This window comes from Schistocerca americana, chromosome 1 (assembly GCF_021461395.2).
Source record: "Schistocerca americana isolate TAMUIC-IGC-003095 chromosome 1, iqSchAmer2.1, whole genome shotgun sequence".
NCBI classification, from domain to species: Eukaryota; Metazoa; Arthropoda; class Insecta; order Orthoptera; family Acrididae; genus Schistocerca; species Schistocerca americana.
Window position 1 is genome coordinate 1,254,319,324 of NC_060119.1, and position 19,183 is coordinate 1,254,338,506.

General features: G+C 45.2%; 1 protein-coding gene across 1 annotated transcript in view; it reads right to left on the reverse strand.

The window, feature by feature from the left end:
- The window catches only part of LOC124598711 (maternal embryonic leucine zipper kinase-like), a 425,764-nt gene that overhangs the window by 193,108 nt on the left and 213,473 nt on the right, over positions 1-19,183 (reverse strand). Inside the window, exon 11 of the mRNA XM_047136020.1 lies at positions 7,138-7,366. Coding sequence (XP_046991976.1) covers positions 7,138-7,366 — 229 coding nt within the window. The remainder of the gene's footprint in view (positions 1-7,137; positions 7,367-19,183) is intronic.

Here is a 19,183-nt window from a genome sequence, read left to right on the forward strand (position 1 = left end):
AGAAGAGATAGAGAAGATCCAACGGAGAGCAGCGCGCTTCGTTACAGGATCATTTAGTAATAGCGAAAGCGTTACGGAGGTGATAGATAAACTCCAGTAGAAGACTCTGCAGGAAAGACGCTCAGTAGCTCGGTACGGGCTTTTGTTGAAGTTTCGAGAACATACCTTCACCGAAGAGTTAAGCAGTATATTGCTCCCTCCCACGTATATCTCGCGAATAGACCATGAGAATAAAATCAGAGAGATTAGAGCCCACACAGAAGCATAGCGACAATCCTTCTTTTCACGAACAATACGAGACTGGAATAGAAGGGAGAACCGATAGAGGTACTCAGGGTACCCTCCGCCACACACCGACAGGTGGCTTGCGGAGTATGGATGTAGATGTAGATGCAGGACGTGGGCGAAACAGGTGCCGCTATGGACAGGAGTGGTGCAGGGCAAGCATTTTTTGTTACAAGTTTCTACCCTCAACGTGGATAGTTAGCTTTCTTCTTTGAGGAGTTGTAGCTCGAGACGCACCGAGAAATGCTTCATCATTCCACAAAGAAAGATAGTTAGACATAAGCAGCACCAAATGTCACCAATGTGACGCATTAGTCTACAGTCTGGAACCGAGCGACCGCTACGGTCGCAGGTTCGAATCCTGCCTCGGGCATGGATGTGTGTGATGTCCTTAGGTTAGTTAGGTTTAATTAGTTCTAAGTTCTAAGGGACTGAAGACCTCAGAAGTTAAGTAGCATAGTGCTCAGAGCCGTTTGAACCATTTTTTGCGCATTAGTAAAATAATAAAAAACTGCAAAAACTAAATATCATTTGTCTTTCGTCATTTAAAAAATGACAAAGTTTTAAAAAAATCTTTTTCGTTCCGTAGTCTAGTCAGGTGGTAATGTTGATGATGGGGATGAATTTAAGTAGTTAGTATCTGACTGCACTCAGGATTATCTGTGGCAGAAAGGTTGTTGAGGAGAAACATCTTTACATTTCCAACACTTCCGACATCTACAGGAACGGCCGCTGCATTGTCGCAGCAGTTACGGTACGTCGCCTCTGGACGTCTGGCTGCGTCCCCTTGTTGGACCGGCCCGGAAGCAGACCGTATCTTGTAGTAGCCACACAGTCCGGCTGTATCGATTACAGGTCCGGCGAGGCCAGCGACTTGAAGACGCGTCACAAAAACGTGGGAACGGCTGCACAAATGGGCTAATTTTCCGGTATGTCTATAAATAGAGCGCTAATGGCCGGGCCTCCTGGAAGCCCGGAGGAGGCGAGGCGAGCACAGTGGCGGGGGCGTTCCCAGGACGGCGGGGCGGACAAAGCCGCCGTGGCGCCTCACGGCAGGTAGCGGGACGCCGCCGCCGACGCCGCCTTTGTGTCGCGCCTCCCCCACACCCCACTTCGCGCGGTGTGGCCAGCTGCGCCGCGTCCAAAATTAAATTGGTCAAAATAAACACAATGGTGCGCTCGCCTCGGCCGAGAAAGGAGGAGGAGGAGGAGGAGGAGGAGGAGGAGAAAACGGAAGCAGCTCCCGGCTAAGCTGCTGCCCCGCCACAAAGGCAGCGGACGAAAGCCCCGAAGCTCATTATCCGTCCACAGGATAGCCACTGGCGTCCTAACGGAGCGGAGCCCAGAGGCCGGCGTGTTAGCTGGACAGGGACAAAGCTGCGCCGGCTACAGGTAGCCCGGCCCGGCCAGGCGGTGCCCGGCTGCGCATTGTCTCAAGACGCCTTTACAGCGGCGCGGTCTGAATACTGTTCGTGCGCCGGATGTCCACGGCAGTGGGTTGCTATTCTACGGACACTCGTCGAAACCTTCCACCTGTTGTCTACTAACACCTACATTCGGCGTTTTTGCTTCTTTCTGTAGTATTCATTCGGCAGCCATTCATTCTCGCTAGCCGACGCTTCTTCCGTTCAGCTTGCGTCATCGTCCACGTGTAAGACAATTCCTAGCAGAAACTTGTCGTTACCGCGCTCCCCTCCATCTGCATCCACACCCTGCAAGCCACCAATTGATACTCCAAAGCAATACTCCATTATAGGGCGGACAAGCGCGGTGTAAGCAGTCCCTTTACTAGACCTGTTGCACATTCTAAGTGTTCTGCCAATGAGTCGCAGTCTTTGGTTTGCTCTACCCACAACACTATCTATCTGATCGTTCAAATTTAGGTTATCTGTAATTGCAATCCCCAAGTATTTACTTGAATGTACAGCCTTCAGGTTTCTGTGATTCGTGTGAATAGCTTCACACTTTTCTTTATCTGCAAATCGTTTCGGTCATCTGATGACTTTACAAGACGGAAAATGATGGCATCATCTGCAAACAATTCAAGAGGGCTACTCAAATTGTCTATGTCGTTAATATAGATCAGGAACAATAGAGGACTTTCCTTGGGGAACGCCGGATATTTCTTCTGTTTTACTCGATGGCTTTCCGTCTATTACTACGAACTGTGACCTTTCTGATAGGAAAACACGAATCCAGTCGCACAACTGAGGCGATTTCCCATAGGCACACAGTTTGCTTACCAGACGCTTGTGAGCAACGGTGTCCAAAGCCTTCTGAAAATCTAAAAATATGGAGTCAATTTGACATTCCCCGTCGATAGCATTCATTACTTCATGAGTATAAAGAGCTAGTTATGTTCCGCAAGAACAATTTTTCCTGAAACCGTGCTGACTGTGTCAGTAAATCGTTTTCTTCGAGGTATTGTTCGAATATAGAATACGTTATAAAACCCCACTGCATATCGACATTAGTGATATGGGCCTGTAATTCAGCGGATTACTCCTATTTCCCTTTTTGGGTATTAGCGTGACTTGAGCAACTTTTCAGTCTTCAAGTACGGAACTTTCTGTGAGTGAGCCGTTGTATATAACTGCTAAATATGGAGCTATTGCATCTGCATAATCTGAAAGAACCTGACTGGTATACCATCTGGACCGGAGGCCTTGCCTTTATTAAATGATTTAAGCTGCTTTGCTACACCGAGGATATCTACTTCCATGTTTCTCATCTTCGCAGTTGTTCTTGAGTGCAACTCGGGAATATTTACTTCGTCTTCTTTGGTGAAGGAATTTCTGCTTTGCTGGCACTGTCGTCAGTGACTTCACTGTTGTTACCGCGCAGTGAACGTACTGATTGCGTCTAGCCACTGGTGTGTTTTATATATGACCAGCATCTCTTTGGGTTTCTGCCAGATTCCGAGACACAGTTTCATTATGGAAATTATTAAAAGTATCTCGCATTGAAGCACGCGCTATATTTCGAACTTCTTCAAAACTTTGCCAATCTTCGGGATTTTGCGTTGTTTTAAATTTGGCATGCTTTTTTTCGTTGCTTCTGCAACAGCGATCTGACCCATTTTGTGTACCATGGGTGATCAGTACCATCACTTTTTAATTTATGTGGTATGCATCTCTCAATTGCCGTCGATACTATATCTTTGAAATCATTCCACATCGTTTCTACGCTTACGTGATCAGATCGGAAGGAGTGGAGACTGTCTCTTAAAAAGGCGTTAAGAGCACTTTTATCAGCTTTTTTAAATAGATGTACTTTGCATTTCTTTTTGATGGTTGTGGGTGTTATGGTATTCAGCCTAGCAGCAACTGCCTTGTGGTCGCTAATCCCTGTATTCGCCATGATACTCCCTATTTCCCCAGGATTATTTGTTAATAAGAGGTCAAGTATGCTATCGCAACCATGCACGCTTCGAGTGGGCTCATGAACTAATTGTTCAAAATAATTTTCTGAGAAAGCACTCAGTACAATATCGGAAGACGTTTTATACCTGCCGCCAGCTTTAAACGTATAATTTTTCCAACATATCGAGGTATATCTGGTGAGTCGGGGGGGGGGGGGGGGGGTCGGTAAAACGATCCAATTAATAGTTTAGTCCGATTATCGAGTATAACCTCCACCCATACTATTTCGCAGGAACTATCTACTTCAATTTCACTACTAGGTAAACTACTTCTGACAACAATAAATACTCCACCACCAACTATATTTAATCTATCCTTTCTGAACACTGGTAGATCGTTTGAAAAAATTTCGGCTGAACTTATTTCCGGCTTTAGCCAGCTCTCTGTACCTACAACTATTTGAGCTTCAGTGCTTTCTATTAGGGCTTGGAGCTCTGGTTCTTTCCCAGCACAGCTGCGACAATTTACAATTACAATACCAATCGTTTCTACAACTACCTTACTGTGTTTTACCTGCCCACTTTTAGACGGACGCCCCTTCTGTGGTTCCCTGAGACCCTCTAACCTAAAAAACCGCCCAGTCCCTTCCACACAGCCCCCGCTAGCCGTGTAGCCGCCTCCTGCGTGTAGTGGACTCCTGACCTATTAAGCGGAACCCGGAAACCCACCACCCGACGGCACAAGTCAAGGAATCTGCAGCCTACACGGTCACAGAACCGCCTGAGCCTCTGATTCAGACCCTCCACTCGGCTCTGCACCAAAGGACCACAGTCGGTTCTATCGACGATGCTGCAGATGGTGAGCTCCGCCTTAATCTCGGAAGCAAGACTGGCAGTCTTTACCATTTCTGCTAGCTGCCCGAAACCAGAGAGAATCTCCTCCGATCCAAAGCGACACACACCATTGGTACCGACATGAGCCACCACCTACAGTTGGCTGCATCCTGTACTCTTGATGGGATGCGGAAGCACCCTTTCCACGTCCGGAATGACTCCCCCCAGTATGCACACGGAGTGCAGACTGGCTTCCCTTCCTTCCTTGCTAGCCATGTTCCTAAAGGGCCCCATTACGCGCCTAACGCTGGAGCTCCCAACTACCAGCAAACTCACCCTCTGTGATTGCCCAGACCTTGCGGGTCGAGAAGCTTCCTCTGCAACAGGTTGGACGACTGCATCCGGCTCAGAGACGTCGTCAGCCACAGATAACGCCCGAACGCTGTTCGTCAAACGAACCGGGGAGGCCCTACGATCGACCCCACGGAAAGTCTTTCGGTGTCTGCCAGACTTTGGGATGATCTCCCACTCGACCACGGGTGAGGGGTGAACCTCAGTGCAGGCAGTACCCGGGGCGGCCACAGGAGTGGATCGGTCGGGGGACACGTGGGACGTGCTCGACATCTCTCGCATCCCCGCGTCCGACCACCAACGGTGAAGCCCCTTGGCAGCAGCCTGAAGCTGTGTGACGGAGGCCAACACTGCCTGAAGCTGTGAGCGAAGGGTCACTAACTGAGCTCGCATCTATGCACAGCAATTACAGTGCCTATCCATTTCTGAACTCGCTCCTGTTTGACACTCCTAAAGATGCGGTGTACCCGCCTAATTAACAGCATGAACTCGCGGTGCTCCGTCAGTGACGGGCTAACCGACGGATGTAGACGTAGACGGGACTATTCAACTAGATTAAAGAAGACTGAAGCTTGGAATAAAATATGTAAGTTACATGAATGGCATTTTTGACACCTTTCCATCACAGGAGATGACAGGTGAGTACTTGTAATAATTTTTATTACCCCTTCGCAAACAATTTAGCGCATAAAAAGGCGTAACTAAGTACAGTTGTTTCCGTGCTAAGTGACAACAAGTAAGAAAATTTCTTCCTTTAAGTGTGCTTTTTATCTGGCTGCAATCAGAGAATACTGCCACTTGCGTCCCGTGCAGCTGCTAACGAAACGATCTGCCAAATTATTGTGCATAGTTTTTGCTGCTCTGTAACTGTAGTTTGTAACAGAGCCAGATTCTGTATCACTGCTAGGTATCTTCGAATTTTACTCCGTGTTGAATGCGAACACAATTGTGAAGGAGAAGGCAACACTTTATTTCTCCCGAAAATTCGAGGGGGACAATGAAAGGACTTAAAAACTTGGCACTTGCTGGATAAAATTGTAAATGTCACTTTAATGTGGCATTTCGCTTTAGACAACTGCTAATTGAATGGTGGTTATACTATTTTTTTTGCGAAGATCAAGCTTTTCCAGCAAGTGGTTGCATCACACTCGTTGACAAACGAAATTCTCCATTAGCAACTAACCTAAGGGTGATACCTGGCTTTGTGGTTCCTGGCGCTCGGCACGGGATAGGTTCGTCCAATGTTTTGCTCACCTTAGAATGTTTCCCGAAAGCTGAGTTCATGAAGGGAGGAAGTTTAGGCCTTTTCCCTATATTCTGCGTGTTATGGCAATTACTTTGTCAACGGGAAACACTTTCTATCTGAGGAGAGCGAGGTTTATTTATTTATTTATTTATTTATTTATTGTTTCGTGGGACCAAATTAAGGAGATATCTCCATGGTCATGGAACGGATCAATACATGAAATTATAACACGATAGTAGAAACAGATAAAATGAGATATAAAAAACATATTCAGGCGACAAGTCGTAAGTTTAAACAAAGAAAATCAACAATGTAACACTGGAATTTGCTTAATTTTTCAGCTCTTCCAGGAGCTCCTCGACAGAATAGGAGTGAGCCATGAGGAAACTCTTCAGTTTAGACTTAAAAGCGTTTGGGCTACTGCTAAGAGTTTTGAGTTCCTGTGGTAGCTTATTGAAAATGGGTGCAGCAGAATACTGCACTCCTTTCTGCACAAGAGTCAAGGAAGTGCATTCCACATGCAGATTTGATTTCTGCCTAGTGTTAACTGAGTGAAAGCTGCTAACTCTTGGGAATAGGCTAATGTTGCTAACAACAAACGACACTAAAGAAAACATATACTGTGAGGGCAATGTCAGAATTCCCAGATTTTTGAATAGGGGTCGACAAGGGGTTCTCGAACTTACACCACATATAGCTCGAACAGCCCGTTTTTGAGCCAAAAATACCCTTTTTGAATCAGAAGAATTACCCCAAAAAATAATACCATACGACATAAGCGTATGAAAATACGCGAAGTAGACTACTTTTCGTGGTGCAGTCGCTAGCACACTGGACTCGCATTCGGGAGGACGTCGGTTCAGTCCCGCGTCCGGCCATCGTGATTTATTCTTTCCGTGGTTTCCCTAAATCGGTCCAGGCAAATGCCGGGATGGTTCCTTCGAAAGGGCACCGCCGACTTGCTCCCACGTCCTTTCCTAATCCGACGAGACCGATGACATTGCTGTGTGGCCTCCTACCCCACGAATAAGCCAACCCTCGGCCAGTGGAGGCTGCGTACCTTGGCGGCCAGGAGGCAGGGCCTGTCCCTGTCGCGGTCGCGGTCCCGGGCCCTGCGCGGTGTCAGCACGTGCCTGACGCGCTGCAGGCTGCGCTCCAGCCCGCCCAGCACCTTGCGCGCGCACCGCGGCGTCGTGGCGCACGGCGTCGACGAGTTGCTGCTGCCGCTGCCGCTGCCGCCGCCGCTGCCCGCCGCCGCCGCCTCGCCGGCCTCGCCGCCGCCTCCGGGGCTGCAACAACACGTGACAGGTCACATCCAAACGTTCCGCACCTGTGGAACAATGCCCCTTGCTAACAAGGGAAATTCCCCATCGCATCCCCCTCACATTGTTTGGTAAGATGACCCAGTGGATCAAGCATGGAAACAGATGTATTCAACTGGAAAAAAAAGAGGTAAATAAATACCGGGTGATCAAAAAGTCAGTATAAATTTGAAAACTGAATAAATCACGGAATGATGTAGATAGAGAGGTACAAATTGACACACATGCTCGGAATGACAAGGGGTTTTATTAGAACCAAAAAATACAAAAGTTCAAAAAATGTCCGACAGATGGCGCTTCATCTGATCGGAATAGCAATAATTAGCATAACAAAGTAAGACAAAGCAAAGATGATGTTCTTTACAGGAAATGCTCAATATGTCCACCATCATTCCTCAACAATAGCTGTAGTCGAGGAATAATGTTGTGAACAGCACTGTAAAGTATGACCGGAGTTATGGTGAGGCATTGGCGTCGGATGTTGTCTTTCGGCATCCCTAGAGATGTCGGTCGATCACGATACACTCGCGACTTCAGGTAACCCCAAAGCCAATAATCGCACGGACTGAGGTCTGGGGACCTGGGAGGCCAAGCATGACGAAAGTGGCGGCTGAGCACACGATCGTCACCAAACGACGCGCGCAAGAGATCTTTCACGCGTCTAGCAATATGGGGTGGAGCGCCATCCTGCATAAACATCGTACGTTCCAGCAGGTGTTCATCAGCCAGGCTGGGGATGATGCGATTCTGTAACATATCGGCATACCTCTCACCCGTCACGGTAGCAGTTACAAAACCAGAATCACGCATTTCCTCGAAGAAAAAAGGCCCGATAACGGTAGATGTTGTAAATCCAACCCATGACTTTCTCGTCATGCTATGGAGTTTCCACGACAGTTCCAGGATTTTCGGTAGCCCAAATTCTGCAGTTGTGGGCGTTGACAAATCCTCGGAGCGTGAAATGAGCTTCGTCGGTCCACAACCAATCGTCATCTTCCGCCATCTTTTGAAACGCCCACACCGCAAATGCCCTCCGCTTCACTAAATCACCAGGTAAAAGTTCATGATGCCGATGGATTTTGTACGGATAGCATCGGAGGGTACGCCTATGTGCCAACCAAACAGTAATGTACGGTATGCCGGTGCGACGTGCGACTGCACGAGCGCTGACTTTCCCGTGCATAGACGAACCTGCTACAGTCTCCATTTCTTCCTGAACTGTCTCGGCAGCATTACACCTTGTGCTCGGTCGGCCACTACGGGGTCTATCGTCTAAACAACCCCTGGCTTCGAACGTCGAAATCATTCTCGCCACAGCTGCATTTGTCAACGGACCTTTACCCGTCCGAATCCTCGTCCTATGGTGATAGCATCGTAATGCTGAACTAGCACAACCCCCATTCTGATAATACAGCTTCACTAAAAGCGCCTTTTCAGGTAACGTCAACATGCTGCGACTGCTGGCGCATCTGAGTCTCATTACAGCTGCTTTTATACGCGATTGTCATGCGCAGTCACTGACGTTTGGCTGTCCAGCGCCATCTGTCGGACATTTTGTGAACTTTCTTTGTTCTAATAAAACCCCATGTCATTCCAAGCATGTGCGTCAATTTTTACCTCTCTATCTACATTATTCCATGGTTTATTAAGTTTTCAAATTTATACCGACTTTTTGATCACCCGGTAAATAAAAGCAGTGATCGCTCCAGGCTTGACAAGTGCGACCTCGAGCGAAGTTGTACAGCCACGGCGTCGTGGTTTGCCGAAACGGTAGCTCAGCGTTTTCGGTGAGAAGGCTGGCTCCCTTCTGTATTTAAAAAAAAATAAACGTAGTAAAGGAATCAACGATCTACGTGAACGGATGTCATGTGACGTCCGCCCAGACCAAACGCAACGAACAATACCGTAAAAAAGGGGTCACGTTGGTGGACTGCAAAGCGAAAGAGCGCCGTTCAAAAGTCCCACGTGCCATTTCTTTCTTCTTCTTCTTCTTCTTCGCGGATGGATCACTTAGGACCACGCGTAATCAACATTTGTTGGCCTTCCTTTTCGCCCAGTATTCCTTCATACGCAACGAGTGGGCTAGCTTTCGTTGCGTACACCACGTATCTCGGATAGTTTTTCTGTCTTCTTCCTCAAAACCACGTGTGTTTGAGATTTTTCTGATTTCATTTCTGTCGTGTAGATTTGGAGACCCTAATTCTCTCAGGTCTTCCTCCGTCTGTTTGTACCAGTTCGGTCTTGGAGTTTTGTTCTTTAAAAATGTATGGATTTTGTGCGTTAACCTGTCTGAGTCCATTCTTTCTAAATGCTTCATGAACTGGATTCTCTTCATGCGCATTGTCTGTTATTTTGGAGATATTTTTATACATTTCTGCATTGGGTTTTGGATACTGAACATCTTTAGTTCTCGGCCCTAGGATTTTCCTCATTATTTTACGTTCTTTCACTTCCAATTCCCCTTTTAGTGTTCTGTGTTGAAGATTTAGTGTCTCAGATGCGTAGAGAGCTTCGTGTTTAATTACTGTTCTGTAATGTCGTACTTTGCAGTTCCACGAGAGACTCTTTTTGTTGTAAACGTTTTTTGCTAACTGAAACGCCGTCTCCATTTTCTGGACTGTTGATCTGACAGATTTCTTTTCATTACAATTTTCTGCAATCCATTCGCCTAAATATTTAAATTCTTTTACTCGAGAGATGCAGTTATTACCAATTTTTAGATCAGAAGGTGCATCTTTGATGCAAGACATAAATTTTGTTTTTTTAAATGAAATTTCTAATCCTATTTTTGCTATCTGCTCTTGTAATAATTCTAGCTGTTTCTGTGCATCAGTAATGTCTTGGGCGATCAGTGTCATGTCGTCAGCAAATACTAAACAGTCTAATTCTATGCCCTTACGTTTTGTTCCCAGTCTGTGTACTGGTGCACCTGCTTTTCTCCAGTCTCGAACAACTTTTTCAAGAGCCATTTATTTTTATTTATTTATTATTTTTTTCACAGCATCATCAACTGTCCGTCCACTCACTGAGATGTTTGTTCACTTTCTGTAGTCTTGGCAGTTGCCATACTTGACACTGGTTATAGAAAGCGAGTCATCTGATAAGAATACATTACCGTTGCAAGTGTAAAGGTGATGAATACTGAGAGCAGGCGAGATTCCACTAGACTCACAAGCTGCGACATCGTCGCGAAAAACAGTGACCCGTGAATGTGATGTTATTTATATGTATTTGACGATGCTGGTGCCGATTCCGCATTTAACATCTGACGATGCCACTACGGCTGCAGTACATGAGGACTTTGTTTTTATGAAACAGATATGCCTCTTCATATTTAAAGCGCACAAATGTAAATTTTGTCAGTACCACTTTTCATTATGGCCTATGAATTGTTCTTAAGCTGTATACAGATTGCGGGTGTATTTATGTTTTTCTCATTTTTGCTACAGATCTGATGATGGTCATTAAAGACCGAAACCGGTAATATGTTAACAAAACGTTTGTGACCATGGACGTAAATTAAAGGAAACTTATTCCACTAGACGTCCCACAGAAACGAAAACAATTTATACAGGGCTGCGACGTGTGTTACTATAGAGGAATTCAAGAATCAAAACTTTCAAAACTTCAAAAACGTTAAAAACATTTGTTTTGACAGATCACAGAGAAACTGTCGGATTGTTAACTGTGGCGTTCATTTGTTGCAGCTTATGTGGCAAACTATTTTGTTTTCATCATTTCCTTGGGAGTGATCACATTCACGTTCATACAATCACCCAAATTGGGCACGGAGGCATATCTCACTCGCTCACGAGGCGTACAAATTAGGTGCGTCGGTAACATATTACTACCATATGACACACGTACTGTCAATAATGCCGGGTATGACTCACCAGACGTGTTTTCCAGTGGAGGACTCGGTTGACTTGTCGCCTCGTCATCAGACGTTTGCGCTCCCCTTTACGAAAGCCACTTCCTTTCGGCTGCTAACAGAGTAACAAGTTTGTTTCTGTGGCCATCCTCCGCAGCAAGCATATGAACACTTGTTTTGTAAATAAAACTGCTTTTTCCTGCTGCTAGTTACTTTATTTATACCATACGCGTTTCGCCTTTTCCTGTTGTAAGGCATCATCAGTGGGGATCTATAATGATAGTTTTCTTAGTTTTAGATTATTAAACAGTACACTTCGCGATTTTTTTTTTTTTTGTACAAAAGTAATCACGATTTGCTGATCTGCGTTTCCTCACATCTGGTCTGGAGATCGCACTACCACATTTATCACTGCCATATAATCACAACTTCGTGTTCTGGCCTTCCTTACACTGTTCACCATGTTTCTCACTCTTTTTTGTGGTGTACTTTTGTTCTTTGTCACTCGATACAACTATTTCTTCGTACACTGCTTTTCGCAACGTAAATATTGCGACTGCATTACTGTTTGATCTTCTTTGGTATGTTTATGTATTTGTTGCCGACCTAACGACGTGTATGCTCGAGACTATCTTCTATTTATGAGTTTATACCGTGTGTGTGTATGAGTGAGTTTTCAACCACTCGGTAACAACTAGTACACCCCCTCCCCCCCTCCAAAAAAAAAAAACCTCGTCGGCTCACACACACACACACACACACACACACACACACACAAGGTATAAACATCATAAATAGAAGTTAGTCTCGAACATATACTTCGTTAGGTTGGCAACAAATAGATAAACATACCAAAGAAGGTGAAACACGTAATGGAGTCGCAATATTTACGTTGTCAAGAACAGTGTACGGCGAAATAGTTGTATCGAGTGACAAAGAACAAAAGTACACCACAAAAAAGAGTGAGAAACATGGTGAACAGTGTAAGGAAGGCCAGAACACGAAGTTGTGATTATATGGCAGTGATAAAAGTGGTAGTGCGATCTCCAGACCAGATGTGAGGAAACGCAGATCAGCAAATCGTGATTACTTTTGTACAAAAAAAAAAAAATCGCGAAGTGTACTGTTTAATAATCTAAAACTAAGAAAACTATCATTATAGATCCCCACTGATGATGCCTTACAACAGGAAAAGGCAAAACGCGTATGGTATAAATAAAGTAACTACCAGCAGGAAAAGGCAGTTTTATTTACAAAGCTAACAGAGTAGTTGTGCAGAATCAGCTTTCATTACAGGACCCTTCCTTACACCAGACGGACGTTACACCACGATACAGACACAAATCTGAATACAGCGAACAACGAGAAGAGATAGGGTACGAGGGATCTTTGCACACGGCTCGCCCGCTTTGCAGTCCAACACCGTGACCAGTTAACCACGACGCCGTGGTCCAGCGGGCTGTTCTGTGGTGCACTTCCTGTGCTTGCACAGTTCACTCTTTCTATTTTGCTTTTTTTTCTTTCCTCCACAGTTCAGTACACCTTCTTCCTGTTTTCATGCTTCATCGTGTTCAGTTTTCGAGGGCGGTCCACTGGCCCCACCTCTCACTAAATCTGAGAAGGGTGCAAGGGGGAGTTTCCCTTGTAAGAAGTAAAATTACATAGGATGGGTCAAGTGAGGAAGACCCTAAGTTTGTAGATGACGAAGCGATGATACGCCCAAGTACGGTGACAGCATTTTTTGACTTAGAGAAAGCTTTTCAATATATTGACTGGAGTACGTACACCCTTTGAAATCGTGCTAAGTAGCAGAGATGAAATAGAATGAGCGAATAGTTATCTGTAGGTTGTATAGAAATCAGAGTAAGTCAAAGAACATGAAAGGGTAGCAGTGGTTGAGAATGGAGGGAGAGAGTTGCAGCCTAACGCCGATGTAGCTCAGTTTCTACACTGAGCAACCTTCGTAGGAAAGGAAGGAGAAATCTGCAGAGAGAATTAAAGTTCAGGGCGCATAAAAAAAATGAGGCTTGCTAATGAATTTGTAATTTAGTCAGACGCAGTTCGCTACTTACTAGAGAACCAGAAGGGAACGGATTGCTTCTTCAAAAGAGATTGTAAGATGAATTTTAATAAAAGTAAAGCGAAAGTAATGGAATGCAGTCGAATTAAATCAGGCGATGCTGAGGGAATTGCATTAGGAAGTGACACACTAAAAGTAGAGAATGAATTGAAGCAAAATAAATGACGGCAGTAGTGGAGTGGATATGAAATGCAGAATTGTTATAGCAAGAAAAGCGTTTGTGGAAAATGGGAGTTTGTTAACGCCTAACAGAAATTTGGTGTTAGGAACTATTCTCTGCCTTTCTCCAGAGTGTAGTCTTGTAGAGAAGTGAAGAGTCTTCTCTTTGTATGGAGTGTAGCCTGCCACGGAAGTGAAATTTGGTTGATAAGCAATTCAGACAACAAAGCAATAGAAATATTCATCTTTTGGATCTGCAGCTCTTGTCTTTCTTTCCTTGTTTCCAGTTAAATTATGGGTTACAGGTTCCGCCTTTTATGCAAAACCAGTTTTGTCTTGTTACAGTGTTTTTGTATAAAAGGCGAAACCTATATCCTATAAGGAATACAAGCTTTTAAAATGTTGCGCTACAGAAGAATGCTGAAGATTAGATGGACAGATCGAATAACTACTGAGGAGGTAACGAAACGAATTGTGGAAAAAAGAAATATATGGCATAATTTGGCCAAAGGAAGGTACCGGCTGATAGCACAAGTCCTGAGCCGTCAATGAATCGTCAGTTTGGTAGTAGACGGTAGTAATGACGGGAAAAACTTTAGAGGGAGACAAAGGTTCGAACAAAATTTTCAAAAGTGAAGAGTCATCCACAGGGTAGACTAGCGCGGAGAGTTTTATGAAACCAATCTTCCGACTAAAGACCACAACAAGAACAACAGTAACCAAACTGTTATCCTAATTATAATATACACAGTATGAGAAAGGTTAGTGTCTGTCCGCGGCGACATTTCTACTTTCCACGGATTCACTGAACTCGTAAACAACTCATCTCGACAGAAGTCTCCTTCTGCGATCCTCCAGCGTTTTCCTCCCATCAGAAAAATAGGTTCTGTCCGACTCTGCAAAATACTCACCGACTTCAACTATCACTTCCTGATCTCATGAAAGTTTCTTCCCAGCTAACTAAAGTTTCAAGATAGGAAGCAGTCGATTCGTGGTAAGTCTTAGGAACAGGGTGGATGAGGAACCAATTCAAAGCCCCATTCATGCACTATCGCCACTGGTAGCGCAGGTGTATAGAATGGTGCATTATGCAGGTGATGAGCACTTTGTTGCGTGCCAGCCTTTGTCTTTTTACTGCCAGCGCAGGTTTCAGACTATGCAACAATGAAGCATAATAGGGTCCAGTTACGGTCCTGCTTTTATCCAAGTAATCTATGAGGACTACTCCTCGGGAATTCCAAAAAACAGTGGCCATCACCTCACCAGTTGACATAATGGTCTTTGCCTTCTTCAGTGCACTTTCACTAGCCTTTGTCGAATGTTCTGACTGCTGTTTTGAGTCTGGTGTATCGTGATGAATTTAGGTTTCGATAACTGTCACAAATCGGCGCAAAACGTCTTGCGAATTGTGATTAAACACTGCCAGACATTGTGTCGAGATGATCTGACGGATCCGCTTTTGATCGACTGGGAGCAATCGCGGGTCCCACCTCACACAAAGCTTTTATAGAGCAAATGCTCAATGCAAGATAATATGAGTTGAGATGCCTACAGTCTCAACAATCTCGCGAATTTTTATTCGGCGATCTTCCACTACCATACATGGATCTTGTCAATGATTTCGTTTGTGGTGACCTCAACTCGACGACCTGGACACACTTCGCCTTCTGTGCTTGTCCGACCACGTTTAAATTCATTAATCCAACAGTAAATGGGCATCAATAAACGGGCGGAGCCACTTCTGCTCCGATATTTGCCCCGCAATCCATCCGTTAAAATGCAAATGTTTAATAACAGCACACAACTAGGTTTTCTCCATTTTCAGTCGCAAACAAAACACTGACCAATGCAGACGGCTATCAACAATCAACTGCTGTACACTGTTGAAATTCTTTATACGATCCTTGAATGAACAAGCTTACCAACCATGAAGGAGCAACAAAAATGTTCCATTCTTCCACGGAAATATACCACACTTATCAAACCAACCTCACATCTGGGACAATGGAATGCTGCGTTTATGGGTATTCCTTGATAAGGTGGCAGAATAAATGGTCAGATTCGCACCTTACGTGAGACCTTTACAAATCGACAGTTATGAGAAAATTTGCGTATCAATATGTAATGCAAAAAGGGATGACAGGAAAATCGACAGTAATTAACACACCATTCCATGCAAGTCTTTGAGCGGAAGGTAGAACAGGAAACGCGAGTCGAGTCACTTTTAGTTTTGGAAAGCCAGCTCCACAACATCGTAGCAAAGCCGTGCTGCGGGAGTTACGCCGGCAACCACTTAAAGGGGTGGCAGGAAAGAGGACAGCGACCCCAGGCCAGGTGATTCATGATGGAGGGCCGCCTGTAGCGAGGGCATCGGTACAAGAGCAGAGAAGAAGCTTTAGAAAACTGCGTTTCGAAATTCCAATGTGATACGAACAAAAGCAAGTGACGCATTTTCGTCCAGTGAGTGCGACACACGGAAAAGTCAAAGTACTTTAGGTGTCTAGAACAGGCGCAAAACGTCCGATTGGCGGAAACTCACTAGAAAAGAGAAAACTACTGAAGTTTCGACGCAGTTTGATAGAAGGGACGTTGCGATTGGTAGAGGGTGTTTCTACAAACTAAGAGGAACGCTCCTACTGGTCGAAGAACGGCATGACGTGAAAAAGGAACCCAAGTGGAGGGAGGCAGTTCTGCCACAAGAGGACAAGAGAGAAATTTTGTGCGAGGGGATTCTTCTCTGAACTGGCGTCAAGTGCAGAACGGTGCGCTTAATGCTCTGTACGAGGTAGAGAAGAAATTGGTGTGGACACTGCATTCACAGTGGCTGTACTCTAGCTAAAATTAGCTGTAGCAACGTTTAGCTCCAACTTATGGAGAAACGAACCGGCCAAATTAGTTAATTGTTCTTGCGAGAACTATAATATGCATGCTGATCACCACATAAAAAGACTAGGGCTGAGTACATCTTTTCTCGCATAACGAGAAACATAGGGAAAGTTTCTGCTGGAAAGTTCATCAAAGGCCAGATTAGTTTTGTAGGAATTTCAGTGGGAGAGAGAGGCCTAGCAGACATCAGCGCGTCGCACATTAAGGTAAATACCGCGCTCAGAGGCGTAAACTTTGTTGGTTTACCAGCTTGCGTCCACTGTAAACTCGAGTGGCCTTGGGTAATCTCGCGCTCAAATTTGTCACTTGACTAACCATCCATCGTAGACTTGATTGTCAACCTAAATAGTACCGAACTTTGAACCAGAATCGGACGATTTTCGTAGCACTGACCAACATCATCATAGCATGTGTGTAGGAGCAATTTTGTAAAGAAACGTCTAATTAAACTTTCATATTATTGTGCTTAGGATTAATGTACAGAAACTTCCAATTAAACTTTCAAAATATTGTGGTTAAGATTAATGTTCTTTCAGAGTGTTAATATTTAACATCGTTGTGTATAAACTTATTTCACTTTTGATGTTTGCAAGATGCGTTATCCATTGCGCTGTTTTTATGTTGGCGAGTTGAAAACTGTGTGAAAAGCTGTAATGTGGTGAGAAATATTGCGACATTAAACTTGTCATTTCACATCACACAGTTGTTGTCAATTCAAGAATATATATATATATATATATATATATATATATATATATATATATATATAAAAAACCGCAACCATTACACCTTGTCTTGCTCTACAGCCGCACGTGTTCCTATACTACGTAAACTGATCGGACTGGACACATGAGCAATGAGAAAGTGGATGAGTACTTTCTTAGGTTACACATGTTTCATCATTGATCTTTTACATCACGTAAGAAGTTGTACATTTTCCTCTCTGTCTCTCTATTCGTTTAGTCGGTTCCGACTCTTCGTGACCCCATGAACCAAATCAGACCACTTTTTCCTGTCTTGGACTTTCTCCCATAGACCTTCCAGGTTGGAACACACAGCTTCTGTGATGCCATCGATCCATCTCATCCTCTGACGTCCTCTTCTTCTAGTTCCGTCAATCTTCCCCAGCATTAATGTTTTTTTCCAGCGAGGCATACCTTCGCATTGTGTGTCCAAAGTAGGTCAGCTTTTGTTTTAACGTTAGACCTTCCAGGGAGAAATCTGGTTTTATTTGCTCCAATATCGATCTGTTGGTTCTCTTTGCAGTCCATGGAACTCTAAGAAGTTTCCTCCAGCACCACAATTCGAAGGAGTCAATTCTTCGCCGTTCAGCCTTTCTAATGGTCCAGGTCTCACATCCATACATCACAACTGGAAAGACCATAGCCCTCACAATACGGATCTTTGTTGCTAGTGTTATATCTCTGGACCCTATAACCTTGTCAAGGTTTGACATCGCCTGTCTACCGAGCAACAGGCGTCTCCGGATTTCATGGCTGCAGTCGCCATCAGCAGCTATCTGGGAACCGAGATAACTGAATGTGGTCACTACCTCCATGATTTCTCCTGCTATATCCCACGAATTGGTAGGTGCAGTTGCCATAATTTTCGTTTTCTTCACATTCAGTCTAAGACCGGCCTTTTCACTTTCGTCTTTCGCCTTCAGCAAGAGTGTTCTCAATTCTTCTTCACTTTCTGCCAACGGGATCTTATCATCCGCGTACCTGAGGTTGTTTACATTTATTCCAGCTATATTGATTCCTGTTTCTCCTTCATCTAGCCTCGCGTTCGTATCCGAGCCAAATATCTTGCTTTGCTTTGAGAATATTCTGGTCTCGAAATGCCCATAATTCGACCAGTCTTTTGCAAGGTCAGAAGGCACGGAACATTTTTCTGGAATCTGTAATGGGGTCATCAGCAACTAAATGAGTGGTTGTTTCCGTTTGACTGCCGCCCCCGCAGCAGCAGCAGGCTCGCGCTGCCCGCGGCCGCCCCACGGCCTCGTGGGAGGCGGCCAGCACGAGTGGAGGTGGAGCCGGGAGCGCCGAGTCTGCTCTCGCGCAGCCGCGCCGCCCCCCGGCGCCGTTCGTTAAACGTCGATCGCGGGCGGCGGGCGTCGCAGGCGGACCGCGACGCCAATTTGCATATAGAGTGAGTACATTAGTATGGCGACATATTATGCCGCGCAGCGCGGGAGAGGGCAGGGCGGCCTCATTACCGCCGAGTCACCCCGCCTGGCAGGGCGCACCCCTCACAGGGAAAATTGAGTTATTAAAGAATTCCGGGCCAGGGGGGAAAGGGGGCGCGCCACGAAAGATGGCAGGCGGGTGCGGCCGTGGCGGCTGGAAATTCTGCTCACGCGGCGGAAGGCGGCCGTCTGCTGCCACCCACCAGCGCAGCTCTCTGCCTACACCACCACCCGCCACCGCAATACAAGCCGCTCAACCGCGCGCCCTCACCATTTCATCTCCCTATCTCTCATTCACACGGCAATTACTTACATAAGCCAACTTATGCCACATCGATGCAACCTCGGATCTCCGCCCAAAGACGGGATTCAAAATGCGTGTAAATGTTGTTATAAGGAGTGTGAGGTATCAAACTGCCACACGTAAAGAAGGCATGAAAGATGATTGTTGTTAATGAAGTAAAGATTCACGCAGTAACAACAAAATTATTAAAGAAAACATCATACAAAAAAATATTTATTTAACAAAAGCCTTACTAAAATGGGATCTATGGTTGACAAAGCGATCTGCTGGGGATCGATACACGACACTAACCAGAA